The sequence below is a fragment of the Esox lucius genome, chromosome 17 (assembly GCF_011004845.1).
Source record: "Esox lucius isolate fEsoLuc1 chromosome 17, fEsoLuc1.pri, whole genome shotgun sequence".
NCBI classification, from domain to species: domain Eukaryota; kingdom Metazoa; phylum Chordata; class Actinopteri; order Esociformes; family Esocidae; genus Esox; species Esox lucius.
Genome location: NC_047585.1, coordinates 31,051,607 through 31,067,672, shown reverse-complemented (window position 1 = coordinate 31,067,672; position 16,066 = coordinate 31,051,607). Strand labels below are relative to the sequence as shown.

At 39.2% G+C, this 16,066-nt stretch overlaps 1 protein-coding gene across 2 annotated transcripts; it reads right to left on the bottom strand.

Moving 5' to 3' along the window:
* Positions 1 to 794: 794 nt before the first annotated feature.
* On the bottom strand, positions 795 to 14,268 carry mmp19 (matrix metallopeptidase 19). Of its 2 annotated transcripts, XM_020055664.2 has the most exons (10): positions 14,184 to 14,268; positions 7,160 to 7,271; positions 6,817 to 6,905; positions 6,515 to 6,645; positions 6,104 to 6,316; positions 5,416 to 5,661; positions 5,159 to 5,278; positions 2,714 to 2,878; positions 2,404 to 2,531; positions 795 to 1,440 (listed from the first exon to the last, which is right to left on the bottom strand). In XM_020055664.2, exons 2-10 carry the CDS (start codon positions 7,253 to 7,255, stop codon positions 1,210 to 1,212), a joined length of 1,419 nt encoding a protein of 472 aa, XP_019911223.1. In that variant the 5' UTR covers positions 7,256 to 7,271; positions 14,184 to 14,268; the 3' UTR covers positions 795 to 1,209. The 2 variants fall into 2 exon arrangements, with proteins under 2 accessions (XP_019911223.1, XP_010879480.1); XM_010881178.4 differs by lacking the exon at positions 14,184 to 14,268 and having other exon boundaries at positions 7,160 to 7,500.
* Positions 14,269 to 16,066: the final 1,798 nt, after the last annotated feature.

The window sequence follows — 16,066 nt, the reverse complement described above, 5'->3', positions numbered from 1 at the left end:
TTATCATTGTCTGATTTTTTTACATCACAAAAATCTGCCATTTTTACAGGGGTGGGTAGACTTTTTATATCCACTGTATTTCCTATTGAGCTGAGATGAGGCTTTTACTGTGAATGCAGTCTTCCTGTAACACAGCTACAGTGCCTTCAAATTCAAATCATGATGTAATGTAGAACTTTTGGAATACAGTTAGATTGAAATACAGTATAAGTACATCATTAAGGAAATGAGGCCTGTTGAACTTGTTTTATTGTTGACAGTCAAGACTTATTTCTACAGCTGGTTCCTTGACAAAAAATGTGATTGCACACACACATACAAAATTTTATTCTAAATGTTGGGCCTATACTATATGAAATGTCACTTCCTGTTAGCTTATATGAGCCACGCGATCGTAAAAAGACCAATTAGCATGACATAGTTTAATAGCAAGTCAGCAACATTGGTACACAATGAGGCTAAACAATATGTGAAAGCTGGTGTTGACTTTAGAAGTCTGAACATCAATGATATGCTTCTCATGTGGGCACAGGACAGTGAGGAAATATTTATTCCAGCCCTAGTTATGCATAACATTGCGAAAAAATCACAAACACTTTTTCAGACCTGCCCGCAGTATCAAGCAAAATATAAAAGTGGAACACTATTCAAATCTGTACACATACTGAAAATAGGGCATACAAGAATTAAATAATGCGATCCACATCTGTTATTGGGGAGAAAATGCCCCCACCCGGAAAGCCCCCTGAGATCATAAACGGCTTCAATTCACGCAACACACAAACATCCTCAGGACTCAGCCGAATATGTTTTGTTGGGCTGTTTGGGAGAAAAGAGCAAAAGACTTGAGACTCTGCTGGTGTTTTACAGAAACCCAGCTAGTGGGCCATCATGGTGTGAACAAACCCAAGAAGTCACTGCTCAAGGACTATAGTGGCATTTTCACACTCATCAACCTGATAATAGTGTTTTAAGAATAATACATTTAACTTGACAGTTGTTTTACTATTTAACTTAGTAAATCCTCACTAGAAATCATGTACCAGTACATGTTTATATGGGTTCCTGACCTCTCACAGTGTGAACACAATGGTTAATCACAGTGTGGTTACAGATGCTGTTGTTGTTCCCTGAATGGTCAGTTGAGTAAGTGTCACACTAGCATCCTATTGTGGTTTATGGTGTCTGCTGCCCTCTATTGTCTGGCTTCTAGCATCGCATCCAGCGTTCTCTCTTGCTTAGTGGATAGCCTTTGTCTACACTCAGTAGACTGTTCACACGCCAGTACTTGTCTCCCTTGAAGAAGAAGATCTTTCCGTTGTTCCAGGTCAATGCAGCATCCGGGCTGGAAGGCACCCCAGTAAATAGGTTTGACAAGGGTTTGGGGTACAGGTTGAGGTCACTGTGTCGCAGCTCATCCCACTGCCAATAACCGTCACCCTGAGAAATGGATATCAGTTTTTAAAGACAATCAGTACAAATACTGTTAAGGTTATTTTGTCTTATTCATTCATTTGAGCGGGTACAAATGCCAAGACTTTAGTTTCATTATAATAAACCACCGAAACTGTAAATAATTTTGCCATGTGACAATGTTTGAGGAAATGCATCAAAGACAAGCCACTGGATTAACTCCATTTTCTCTTGATAAATAATGAATATACAGTAGGCTAACCTGCTAAAGTAATCTCAATCGCAATCACAACAAGCCATTCATAGACACTCATTAACACAGATCTGGTGGATATTCATCAGAACATGCTAGTTTGGAAATGTTGCAATCTATTTGAAAATAACAAAATAAACCATTTTAGTTTCTTCAAGTATATATCTATGAATATAGCTAACACAATAATTTATAATATGCAATTTAATTCCTGAAGGACCCAAAAAAGCAGACAATTTCCAGAGTCGTTTCTGTTGTAGTGTCTACGGAGCCCCCCTGGGGTCAGCTGAGAAAATAAATATTAAACCGTGCGCACAGAATAAAAATACATTCCCTCAGTTTTATAATCTGTTCACACGGATTCATAATCCATGCCCTCAGTTTTATAAACTGTTTGCACGGTTTTGCAATCTGTGCGCACAAATTTGTAACCAAGAGAATGGATTTTTTTTCTGTGCCCACGGTTTAGTTAATTTTTTCTCAGCTGACCCCAGGGGGGCTCCGTAAGGTGTCTAACCGGCTTGACACTAAAAACGTGGAATCAAGTGGTAAGCAAATGTTTTTTTGTTGTTGTTGGAATCAGTGTTATGTTACTTCGATGCTCTATGCCATCTCCCGTTAATTACGTGTGAAGTACCACGGTTACCTGGGGGGGCTAAGCCCTGAATGTATTGTGGTCCTAGCAACGCCTCTGCAGGGTATAAAAAAGCCTAAATAACTGCGTTGTGTTCAACTACCTTGAAAAATACGAGCTTCTTATTCTTCTCGAGGTACAAAGCCGCATCAATATTAGGTGGGAGGCGTTTCAGCTCCTTGGGGTACCCATAGTCCAACAGGAAGTTTGTGTATCTCCACACTTTATCCCCTGCGATCAGAAACAGTTTTGGTTAGGAGGCTGAAATCAAGTGAGATGAAAAGTAAAACATTCACACATTATGGGCAAGATCAACCAGTCAGTAATTGTCAGGTAATTTAAAGATGTACACAGTTTATAGTGTCAGTCTTTCTTCAAGTCATCTCACTTAACCAATTATCAAAACATTGCACCTTTGAAAAAGTATGTTTTGTTGGTTTTCTGAGAGTAAACTGCTGCATTCAGGTTTCCAGGCAGTCCCATCCACAGCCGATCAATCTTCAAAGGAGTATTGTGTCCCATGTCAGTCACCGTCCACACATAATCACCACTGAAGGCAAACGTCTTCCTCCACGGACCTGATGAAAAAAGAGCGGCACAAAATAGGAAATCAGATCAATAGTGTGTTTTTAATCTGGCAAATTCAAACATGCTCCATTGCAAACAACAAACACGATAAACTGGATTTGTCAGAAAAAGAAATATTGTAACAATGTAATGAAAGACAAACAATAATGAGACAAAAAATAGAGCATTATTATATTGCTGTGGTCATCAATGTTTTTGCTTTTAGATGTTGGTGTGAGTGGGCCGAATTTTGCCAAAAGTGGAGTTTCTAGGATTAATCATGCAACTACGTTTTTGGGAAGAGGTCATGATTTTATGGAGTCTGTAAGGTAAGGAACAGCATTGTAAATTAGGTTTAAAAAAGCAAAAAAGTGTAGCCTTGTAGTTGTGACAGCTAATATAGTCAAAATGTTTGCCCCAGAGTACGTTTAGACAAAAAAATAGAATGAACGTACCTGGGAGAGATGTCATTATAGAAGAGCTGTGGCACACATTTCCCTAAATGATGACATGGATTCTAAGCTTGCTAGACCTGTGAAGAATCTTGCGAGCAGTTTTATGGGCTTAGGGCCCTTTTACACTGTATGAGAGGAAAAAAGCTTCAAATGGGGAAAATCTGCCTTTGAATTTGGAAAACAACATCCCTGACCTAGACAACTGGTAGAGAAATGGATGGGTACTATATGTTATATTGAACTAAAACATATACATCTTAATGTAGGCATACAGACCCCCACCTTTATCCCATCAAATGCCAAGCATTCATATAATGTGAATAAAACTGACACAAATGATTATGAAATCGTTACTATAACTCAGAGGCTTCAGCCTCATGTAAAGTTCCGAAACTTGATGTGGACTTAACCATACAGGTTTGATGTAACATATCATACCAAGATCAAAATAACTCTGAGCGCCTCAGAACAACCATTAATACCAATGCCACATTCTGACATATAATCTACAAATACTAGCAAATTCAAGACCACTGACAATCAATCAAACATATTTGACATATACTGTACATAAGCGATTTTCAGAAAGTTATTAGACAGACACGCAGCTTCACAAAAATCAAGCAATGCCAACCTAACAGATTCATGCCAATCGCTGCCAGAATGATGCTCAAAGAAGAGTGTCTAAGGACTCTTTTGTAGCTTTGAGTGATCAATGTTGAAGTGCATGCTGCACGGATGAAAGAGATTGCAATTTCTTCTTGTCTAAATAGGAGATCAGGAAGAAAGAAGATTGCTCTCAAAAAATAGTATAAATGCACAGCAGACAATACCTGGGTAAAGAACAAAATTACTGGAACAGTGTGCCCAATCTGGACAGACCAGTCTATGGCGTAAATGTTTTGCCCTAATGGAAGACATCATGGCGAAAACCAAACACCGCCTTTGAACCGAAGAACCCCATACCATCTGCAGACCATAGTGGCCAGTGCATTGTGGTTTGGGTTGCCTTGCTACCTCAGGGCCTGGTCAGTCTGCCACCATTTCCTCACATAATTAAAGTTTACTGATGCTAAAACAACCCACCATGTTGAATGAACAAATTGTAAAGTGTAATAGTAGTTACAGACGGTTACAAACGCCTACTTAGATTCAGCGGTCAAGTCACTGCCTGGCTGTAAGCTGCATCATTGCATGACCCCGGGATCAAAGCCTGTTTGCGGATTAGCCCAGTCGTACCATGGAGGGCAGTGCAATTGGCCAGCAATGTCCGAGTTTGGTGGGTTAGTATTCGTATATGGTTGCCTTGCCTTCTAGTCGGTTTGGGCACCTGGGAGCTCAATTAAGGTTAAAGGCCGGGGGGAATGTTTTCCCTCTGTGTGTAAGGATTCCAGTGTAGTTTTATTGTTAGAGCTGCATGATAATAACCAGTATGGCAGCGGACCCGCTTTGAAGGACACATTTTCTGTTCCAAGTTCTCTGGGAGTTACTGGAATACAGCTGGGCTTTAGTCAGAAATAGTGTATCTTGAAAAAAAGGGGGGGGGGGACCCTCTTACATTCAGTTATTTCTGTCAAAGGAATTATTGAAGCTTGCTGATGTACTTATTTTTCTTTCTTTTTTTTCTGCACAAGGAAATTGTCTTCTGCACAAGGAAACTTTTTTGTTTTTATTATTAAAAAATTCTAATTTTCAACGTAACCATTGATCAGAATGTCTAAATGAAGATAAAACATCGATGTCTAAGTGTGTCAAAGACAAAACAAAATCAGGGGGTGTATTCACGTCGCCACAGCACTCTATAGCCCTAGTCTGGATTGTGTGCTGACAGTTTACCTAGCATAATGGCATCTAGCTTGGCGGTGCAGGGATCTGGGATGTCACTCTCAGCATCAGGGAGGCTTTTGGTGGGGAGTGCTGCTGTTGGCTCAACTGCAACACTTGCATCACGTTTGCCTAAAACAGAAAGAATTCGGGAAAAGGGATTAGAGGATATGTGACCTATTGTCATACAGATTTCTAATAAGGAGGTGCTGCCTATGGCAACCTAGAAGGTCAGGCAGATTGTTGAGTCAATCCCAGTCTTCACTTACCATAAATAGCCTGGATGCCGTTGATGTCATCTGAATGCAGACGGAAGTTGTTACGATAACCGGTGTAGAGAGGGGCCATCAGTGCACTTCTGTACTGTGAGTGGCCTAAACCCAATGCATGGCCTATCTCATGGGCGGCAATGATACGCAGGTTGGTCCCGTATGACTTGCCCTCGGTCCAAAACTCATCCTCATCAAAATGAACGATGCCTGACTCTGGTTGTTCAGCATGGGCCAGGACGTGACCTAGAAGAAAACATTTTGTGATATAATTTTATATTACAATGGCAGAGTGTAGACTATTGTAAATCCAACCTAATAGATGTGTTTAAGAGGTCAATGAAACTTAGATGTCCTGAAATATTAAATTGGCCTAGATTTAGGCTATTGTTTCTATTTGTAAAATATAATGTTTGTATGAATATCAGTTTCATCATTACCAGTCAACTGCATAACAGCAAAAAGAAAAGGCTGACTACCAAAGTTGATTTCTGTATGCTGGCTGTTCTACCAGCATTTAGCACTCATGTTAAAGGAACCACATTGTGGGCCCATTCCAAGAAATAAATCATGATGAATATATACTTTTGTTTGTGACTGCGCCAATGGCAGTGTCGTATCTCTCTTGGTCTGCATTCCATTGACCTCTTTACTACATTTATTATATCGAGCAAATAGGCAGACTCACCCCTTCCATCAAAAGGCACGGCACAAGAGGCATCTTTCGCATGGAATGAGATCCTGATGTCGGCCCGTCCATACTCAGTCTCCCGGAAGCTCAGGGGAACCACGTCGCTCCAGTACTTAAATGCAGAGCGTATGGCCCTTTTAGTCTCGCTCTTGGGCATGTCGGGAGTGTAGTTGTAGATGCGCCAGGTCAGGCTTCTCTTGCGCCAGTAGCCTACAGCGAAGACGAGAACCATGCATTTTGCCATAAACACATGTCTAGACGAGAAACCACAATTGTGAAGGGGAAGATTATTATTTTTATAAATGAATGTTCATAGTGTCTCCAAACGTTTTATGTCCCAACACACCATCTGGAAATCATTGGTCTGTCCCACCCCAAATATATTAACTTGTCCACGTCTTAATTTACCCAGCACTCTGTATTTGAGGCTTTTCTGGTTGAATGGATCCGCTATGCCACAGCGAGGCTGCCTCATAACCTCTAGGGTGGCCTTGTCAATCACTCCTGTAACAGGCAGATCGGTCACCCTCTGGAACACCCTGGATGAAAGGACGGACAAAAAGAGCCAATAGCAGTACAGCAGGAAGTGTTTGCTTCTGTATAGGCATGAAGTAATTGTGTTCGAATTGTTTTACTTGTTCTGGTCAGTTTAGGACAAGAATGCCCATGACTTGTTTCTGTGCTCATATAGAGTATTTTGTGTCCATTACCTAAGGGCCTCAATGACATCATCTATCTGGAAGCTTTGGTTCTGTGGATCGAGTGGGGGGTGCAGATAGCCATACTTCTTCAAGTACGCCTGTTTACAATCATCACAGTGGGAATGTAAGGATTAACTTTAGAAGTCATACTACAGTGACAACATCTACAATGTTGATTCAGTTGAAGTCTACCACAGAGACTAAGAGTAATATGGGTTACATACAGTATGGCATTTTCCATCACATAATGGTTGAAGCAGTTGCACAACATTGCACAGTATTCAAAAGCTACAACTGCAAATGCAAGAACAGTGATAGATAATAGATTCTTAAGAAGTTAAACAATACCTACCATTGCTTCAGTGAACTCCGTCCTCCTGTCTATCACTCCTGCCGTTGCATAGAGCAAAAAAGCCATGATCACAGTCAACTGCAGAGGGTAGCCCATTTCTGCAAAATCAATTCTAGAAGAAAAACAACTATAACCTTTAGGTGAGCTGAGAAAAAATAGGAGCTCTGCACCACAAGTTGCAGTGTGTTCTTGTCTTAACTTCTTAAAACTTTTTGTGGGCGTGGATGTTTTTGTATTTCACCGTTATCCATACAGCCACTCTCCCCAAGAATGTGCTCCACTGCTCTTCCTTTTTGTGTTCTGGAGGTTTATAACTCAAGAGCTGTGTGAGTCAGACCCCGGCTCAGTGATGATCAATCTCTGAGGAATGAGCCTGGAGCAACGTCCCAAGCAGATTTTCCCTCAACTGTACAATAAAGCAGCTGTCGACAATATTTGTAAGAACTCTCCCACACTTCGATGTGCCTCCTTATCATGGACACAATGGAAGAGTTTACTATTGCACCCATCTCTCGCCAGTAGATTTCCATGCTAGATGTACCATGCTGTTTTTGGTTGTTGTGCCACATAGACACTAGTGGGAAACCACAGGGACCTTGAAACGTCAGCGAACAAAAGAAAATACCAACCTTTTACATGGATTTCCAACAAACTGTGTACCACAAGTAGACTACCACATCACTGGCAGAAGACCACAGTTGGTCACTGAACAAAACTTTCCATAATACAGCAATGACACCAACTCTGTAATCCAGGTGTTTTAAAAGAAATTATATATATATATATATATGTATATGTATGTAGATAATTGTATGTGTGGTGGTTAAAATACAACCTTGCCACAGAATGTGATGACATGAATATAAAACAGTTCATGTATTACGATTGTCAGGCTTTGTTTCATTATGCCTTGAGCTGATGTGGGTTGATCAGCTTGATCTTACACTGAAAATATGAGACAAATCTAACCTTCAGTTGAGGATTTTTTTTTCAGAGCTCATAATAAAGAAATACATATTTTTCTTTGAAACGAATGGCGGTCGCAACCATTAGGCAAGGTAGGCAGACGTCTATGACCCCTGTGAAAAGTCAAACTGAAATAAAATGTAAAAAATATAATAATAGTTTTTTTATATCTACTTTTGGTCTTAAGATCTGATCGTGTTACTCAAAATGATACTCAAATTAAATCATGCCTTCTAATACATAATTTAAGTTTGAGACCAAACTCCCCTCTATTACTCAAATGGTCTGTCCATTGCTGTATCTCACTGCAGTAGCCCGAAAAATGTTTAGGTAACTTACTCAGCCTGAGCCTACTACCCCAGAGATGGAGAGCAACGTTTTTACAATATAAAACGTTCATATGTGAGTGGGCAGAAAATAGAAGGAAGGAGTAAAATAATGTGAGTGTCCATAACAGTTGTACAGCTTTGGTGGTGGTGAAGTGAGAGATTTGTACAGGGTCAAAGGCCATATAATGCCATGCCATACCCTGTGGATGGTGCTTGATTGGAGCCAATTTCCTCCAAAAAGAGAATGATGACACAAAGCACAGCTCCAAACTATGCAAGAACTATTTAGGGAAGAAGCAATCAGCTGGTATTCTGTCTATAATGGAGTGGCCAGCACAGTCACCGGATCTCAACCCTATTGAGCTGTGGAAGTAGCTTGACCAAATGTAGCTTGACCAAGAAGTCCCCATCAAGCCAATCCAACTTGTGGCAGGTGCTTCAGGAAGCATGGGGTGAAATCTCTTCATAATACCTCAACAAATTGACAACTAGAATACCAAAGGTCTGCAAGGCTGTAATCGTCGCAAAAGGAGGATTCTTTGACGAAAGCAACGTTTGAAGGACACAATTATTATTGCACTTAAAATTTATTAATACTAACAATTGTAACTTAGTGGCTGCGGCTAAGACTTGTGTCATAAACGTGAATAGTTTAGTGTCTGCAGTTATTACTGAATATGATTGTTTGACAGTCACATAAAGTGCTTTCCCTGACCTGGACCATTACGAACGACCACCAGACAGAGGTTAAGATGACATTGATTCAATTCTGTCATATTGCTCTTCTAACATCACACATTTTGATTATAATTACATCACTGTTGATTATGATGGTGATAGGGACAGTGCTTCTGATCACAAATTATCGATGTTGATGTTTACCCTCCCCTGGCTCCCCAAGAAAGCTCTGACAGTGTAGTGACACAATATAATGTCTGTTCCAGGTATATGTGCCCTTCCCAGCTGACAGACAAGGAAAGGTGCTGCATAGCGAAAAAAGGAAGGTAGGCCTATATGAATGTACTTGAGTGATCATGATTAAGAAACTGTTCACTTGAACAAAGTAGCTAAGTGCTTTGTGCTTCACTGTAGTCATACCTTATAAGGCAGTATGTACCATTCAGATAATTATTTTTACACTAATAAATTTACTCTACTGAAAGGGGCATCAATGCAAGTGTCTTTGGAATTGGCAGTTCCATTCAACAATAAAGAAAGAAGGTTTGTTCAAATGGTTGCCGGTATGGCTTTGATAAAGAAAACAAGGTAAAAAATAGATGATATTGGGCCTCAAACAGTTTCTGCCTAGGGCCCCCAAATCACTAAAATTGCCACTAGCAGATAATACTTGTTCTACTTCCCTTGCCAAGAAAACAGCACTGAGACTTCTCTTAGAATGTTTGATGAGGTGAGAGAAGAGATAGCAAGGTAACTGAGATCATTAATCCACACAGAATCTCTCCAGATCCATGGTACTGGGAGAACATGTCTAGGCTATCTTCATCTGTAAATAGTGTAGAAGTGAAAATTACATTTCCATGTGTTCAAATATGTGTAAAAAAAAAAAAAAGGGGACAACTTTTCAGGGTGTGTACTTAAATGTTTACATTACTGTAGCTGTGAAGTTGTGGATTGTTGACGATGACAAGAACATTTATTGGGGATGACATTTATACAAGTATCACAAGTAAATAAAAGCTTAAATGTAGGCAAATTTAGCTGGTTGCCAATGTGGAGATTCACAAGTTTTCTCCATGGCATCTTTTCCATTTGCGTGACGTTTCCATTATTTGGGTGGATTTCCATGAATCTCTTTACCACATCCATTACAATCAAATAAACTTCATGATGTCCACCAAAAGTTCCAACACACTTGAAAAGGCTAAAATTCGAGCCACCGTTTACAAATAGCATTTATACAAAAGGGCATTATCATAACTTTCATAGTTAGAGTGTGTTATTTCCATCTCAAAGTTAGGAGACGTCATCAGGAACAGCACCGTTGTCCTTAAGACTTAGTGAGGAAAATTATAGAAAAGTCTACACATAATCTGCACTGCATAGCTGCACATTTCTTTGCATTCATCTATGTGCCCTGGACAGATACTAATGACAAACCACAGGACTACCACAGTGCCAGAAATACACTGCTCTGGTTTGAAGCCAGTGTGTGATGAAGCCATGAATGTGCTGATATAGAGTAAATCCAACAACAAAAAACGGACTCAGTTTCTGATGTGGTTATGCAGTTCGAGGGTTCAACTGTGTCATTCACTGCACACGTTTTAGATTAGGGGATAGTCCTATTACTGGAAACTACATTTGTTTTAGTTATATGAGATAGGTTGTGTTTTGCGGGCACATTTTTTAAAGAAAAGCTACATTTATGTCCATAAGAATTACTTGAAATGTATCAGAAACATTGAGCTGTGGAAGCAGTCCCCATCAAACCAGTCCCACTTGTGGGAGGTGCTTCAGGAAGCATGGAGTGAAATCTCATCATATTACCTAAACAAATTGACAACCAGAATACCAGGTCTGCAAGGCTGTAATTGTTGCAAAATTTGAAAAGGACACAATTATAATTGCACTTAAAAATCATTAATACTAACATTGTCAATGACAATATTTTTTATTCATTTTGCTATATCTCATTTAATGTCTAAGTGACCCCAAACCTTTGAACAGTAGTGTATGTGGATCTTAAGGTGGCACTAAATGCACATAAAACAAAGTTCACGGTATTCTCCTGGTCCCAAAATCTATGTTTGGATCAGCTCAAGACTACTACCCTGTACAATTCTGTTATAGAATGTGTTCCCTTAAACAAAAAAACCTTTAATCTGGTTAGGTGACAAACTGTAGTTTAAAAAACACATCTCTATCCTATTATCCCTTCCATCTGCTAAATCCTCCTCCCGTTGACCCCTGACCTTCTCCACATCCTATGACTCCCACTGTCCATTCACCCCCACCCTTCTGACTCGGCCACCCTTCTGCTTGGTGACTACGTGACTCACAGTGAGCTCACTGAAAATCTACCAACTAAACATCTTCATGACCTGTCATCCTTTCACTCCCCTCTCATCACCTTCTCTTTCTGCTCCGGAGGCCATGTTCTGTCTTTGTCAACCTATTTGAAAAGACAAAATCACATCATTCACTCAGCCAATTGAGCTCACAGGTCACTGACATACAGAGCTAGTCTATGCATTTTTTACATGCTCTACAAAATTCGTAAAGTGAGACCTAACCTTACACAGGAAGCAGTGCAGGTCCTAATCCAGGAACTTGTCATCTCACATCTTGACTACTGAAAATCACTGTTGTTTGGGCTCCTTGCTTGTGACGTCAAGTTCTGCCATGTACCTTATTTCTCTGCCCACTCCACTGACTTTCGGTTTAAGCGTGCACCCACTTAAAGACCATGTTGCTTGTCTACGGTGCAGCAAGGGAACTCCCTCTCTTCAGTCTATGCCCAAATGTTTCCACCTAAGCCCTTCTTTATGTCATCTCTGGTGTCTTGACCGTCCCACCCTTCTGTAAGGGCAGCTTCTAATCTGCCCTGTCAAAGTTTATTTTCTCGGTTCTGACAGCCCAATAGGGGAACCAACCTAGGACTGCAGACTTTCTGCCCATTTTACAAAAACGAGTGAAACCTAAACTTTTAAAGTGTATCTAAAATAAAAGGCAGAGGTAGGAGTGTTCTGATTTGCTTTTTATGTTCATATTTTCCATATTAAGTTATGTAAATATGGTAAATATTATATTCTGTAATCACAGTTTGTTTAGTTTTACTTTAAATTATTTTATCTCAGTTTATTTAGCTTCACAAAATTAACCAGACTCTGCTAAAACCTTAAACCACCTACAGTACAGCAAACTTTTCAGTCTTCATTGTAATTGGCCTGAGCCAGTGTTTATCTTTCATGGGTGATGAACATTGTCCAGAAATGATGTGGCTTTGGCTGAGACATTGTGTAAAGTAAATATTTGACTTGGAATTACAGAAAATAGTGTCCTCAGGTGTCTTAGACTTAGACTGTCTTTTGCTGTTTCCCTCCTTGACTTTGGTATTTCCAGCTTGGTATGTTCACAAGTGCACTCCATTTTTTATATGATTCTTATTCTAATAACAGATTTTGGAATAAACGACCACAACTCAACATCCTTGCACACTCATTAAAATCTTCTGAGAACCAAGGTTCCATTTATTACAGTGCTTGTAAAATAAGGCAATGTTTCCAGTATAGCCTGCTCCATTTTACTCATCCCAGGTCCAGTCAGTGCTGAGTCACTGACATTGAAGTTTTGTCACATTTGCAAATTTGTAATGGAACATTCATTCAATTCTAACAGTGTACAAAGGGAATAGGGATGTCAGCAAACTTATTCTATCAGGAAATACATACATATTAAGTACACATTTAAGTGATATCCTAAAAGTGGTTGGACCTTTATTTTTAATACATTCTAATATAAGGTTAGCTCAAGGTTGGAATGAATGTCCCCAGTATGTAGTTCTCTGTTTGGTGTCTCATCACGTCCCATAGTAAACTGCATGCTTCTGTCATGTAACTCAGCCTATTTTACCTACAATAGTCATCCTTTTTAACCATTCATTATTGCCAGAGTTTGTGTTCGGCCCTCAGGAAATATCTACAGATTCTCTTGAGGTCTCTAAAGCAGGGGTTTTCAACCTGTTGTCCGTGTACTTACTGCAGGTGTTCTGTGATTATAATTTGGTCTGTTTTATATTATTAAAACAAAATAATTAATAGTATTATTTTGATAATTCACTTTAATTGTCCTGTATCTAACTAATTAATAATAACTACATTTGAGCTGCGTTCTACACAAATGGTGGTCCTAAAGAGCTTTTGTCAGTAACTCAGTGGTCTCCAGAAGGGAAAATGCTGCTCTGAAGTGAATATTTATGGATGGGCTCCATGATTTTACAAAGGAGAGAAAAGAAAGTTGTGTCTGTTGTCTGGTTTGTTGTGTCTTACATCATAAACCTACCTAATTTATTTAGGAAGTCTGCCCCTCCCTATGTTTCTTAAACTTTTTACATCTCTCAGACACTTATTTCTCTATTTCCCCCTTCTTTCTATCCTGTTTGTCTACATCATTCTCCGTCTTTATCCTGCCAGCTGGAATACTCAAATGTTTCCCAGGAAACAGTCTGGTCCAGTTTACATCCTGCGTAATCCATTGTCACCACATTTGTGCATCATTGACTTCAGAGTCCAGAATAAACATCACAGAGAAAAGATCACAACGCAAACCAAACAAATGCTGATAGCTGAGTCATTCCAATACTTGTGAAAGCTATATGAATCAAACTGCCCAAATAGTGCATTACTAATTGAATAGAATTTACATTAGGTATCTTTCACAAGACATGCCAGTATGACGGTTGGTTGTGTGAGGCCAGTGACTAACCATATGTCTAAATATGTTTATCTATACACAACACAAACTGCTATTTGTTGTGCAGGACAGAACCATTTTGGTGGGAGACACCGGGAGATACAAGTCACTTGGGGCAGGTTTATTCACCCCCATTTGCACAAATACAGGAAGTCATTATTCATTCAGGCACTTTGTTTTTTTCTAATTTGTAATTTGCCAAGAAGCCTTCCCCAGAGCACTGTGTGTCAAATCTGGATCGTTTCTGTTTTTGGCATAGCACCAGTGAGAAAGTTTGGGATGTGCAACTTACTTACTGTTAGTCCTTGTGTAACTTTGTTCCCAGACATTTTCTCCCAAATCAGCAGGTCTGGTAGAAGATGCTTCACCCATGCTTTTTTTCTAATGTAGAATTTGTCAAACAGAAAAAGCAATTAATTCTCTGGAACAGATTATTTATTTGAATGGATGCAGTGTTTCTTATGTAATAGGTGTTATCCAGGTGGATAACTCTAGCAATGAGATGTCTCTACAAAATCTCCATCCATTTTCAATTTTAAAAAGTCTAAAGTTTACTTTGTAAAAAAACAATGAATACTCAAGCCAGTTAAAAAAAGAGCAGCTGGCAGACAGATCAATTATAAAAGAGCATCACATACACATATATTTTAATCCCATTTTCCTTTGATGTACAGTACTGTACAAAGGTTTTAGGCATGCTGTAAAGTAAGAATGCTAAGTCATATTCATGTTAATATACAGCTCTGGAAAAAAAATAAGAGATCACTGCAAAATGTTCAGTTTCTCTGGTTTTACTATTCATAGGTATGTGTTTGAGTAAATTAATGTTTTGTTTTATTCTATGAATTACTGACAACATTACTCCCAAATTCCAAACAAAAATATTGTCATTTAGAGTATGTATTTGTAGAAAATAACATCTGGTCAAAATAACCAAAACAATATCCATTCTTTTCAGACCTCAAAGAAAACATATTCATATTCCTTCTTCAACAACAAAATACTAATGTTTTAACTTGGAGTTAAGAGTTCAGAAATCAATATTTGCTGGAATGACCCTGATGTTTAATCACAGCTTGCATGCTCTCCACCAGTCTATCACATTGCTGTTGGGGGACTTTATGCCACTCCTGGCATAAATGTTCTATGCTTTTTTTGAAGGCTTGTGACCATCCATCTTCTTCTTGATCAAATTCCAGAGGTTTTCAATGGGGTTCAGGTCTGGAGATTGGGTTGGCCATGACAGGATCCGTCTAACCATTAGACTGCCAGGTGTTGGGCAAAGCTGAAAATTTGACTTGTCAGAGAAGATGATCTTACTCCATTCCTCTACGGTCCAATCCTTATGGTCTTTTGCAAACGTCAGCCTGGCTCTTCTTTGCTTCTCATTAATGAAGGGCTTTCAAGCTTTGCCCAACTTCAGCCCTGCCCATAGGAGCCTGTTTCAAACTGTTCTCATCGTGCACTTCACCCCAGCTTCTGTTTGCCATTCTTTTTGTAGGTCACTTGATGTCATCCTACGGTTGTTGAGTGACATTCAAATGAGTTGACGGTCATCTTAGTCAGTGGACAGTCATTTTACCCTCTGCCAATCTGTAGCTATGGCCCAAAACCTGTATTTTTGTCTTAACTGACCATAGTTTAATTCCAATTCAGTGGATATATTGTCCTAAAAATAGAAACAGGTATTTTAAAGTGTAGCTAGATCCTTAATAACAATTGGCTAATTTATGGTCAACAACCTATTATCCTATTTGTGTTATCTCCTATTCCCAAAGTTCGATTTAAAGGGTGTCACCTCATATTTCTACCCCCAGTGAAACCAGATATCATGGATGACCACTCAAAAGTTCCTAATGACACAGATGACTGTAAATGTGTGTCAAGGTATATTTGGTTTAAAATAAATCCTAGGGGTGACAATAATTGTGATACACACACTGTTTATTCTGTTATCAAAAGGAAGACCAAATCAACCAGTTGATCTTTTACTAATCCCAACCTCCCCTTAACCAAAGTATACTAATATTTACACTTAAACTCAACATTTTCCTGGGCTTAACCCTATGCAGTAAAACCTAACCCTAATTCTAACCCCAATTGTAACTTTTGCTTCAAATCTAACACATAAGCCAAAAGATAACATTCCTTCATAATCAACACAAAATTGTATGATATA

Coding starts and splice junctions, on each gene's coding strand:
- mmp19 (XM_020055664.2), bottom strand. CDS start 7,255: ATGGGCTACCCTCTGCAGTTGACTGTGATCATGGCTTTTTTGCTCTAT. Junction 6,646..6,816: donor GATGTCATTGAGGCCCTTAG/GTAATGGACACA, acceptor CCTTTCATCCAG/GGTGTTCCAGAGGGTGACCG. Junction 5,279..5,415: donor CGGCATCCAGGCTATTTATG/GTAAGTGAAGAC, acceptor TTTCTGTTTTAG/GCAAACGTGATGCAAGTGTT.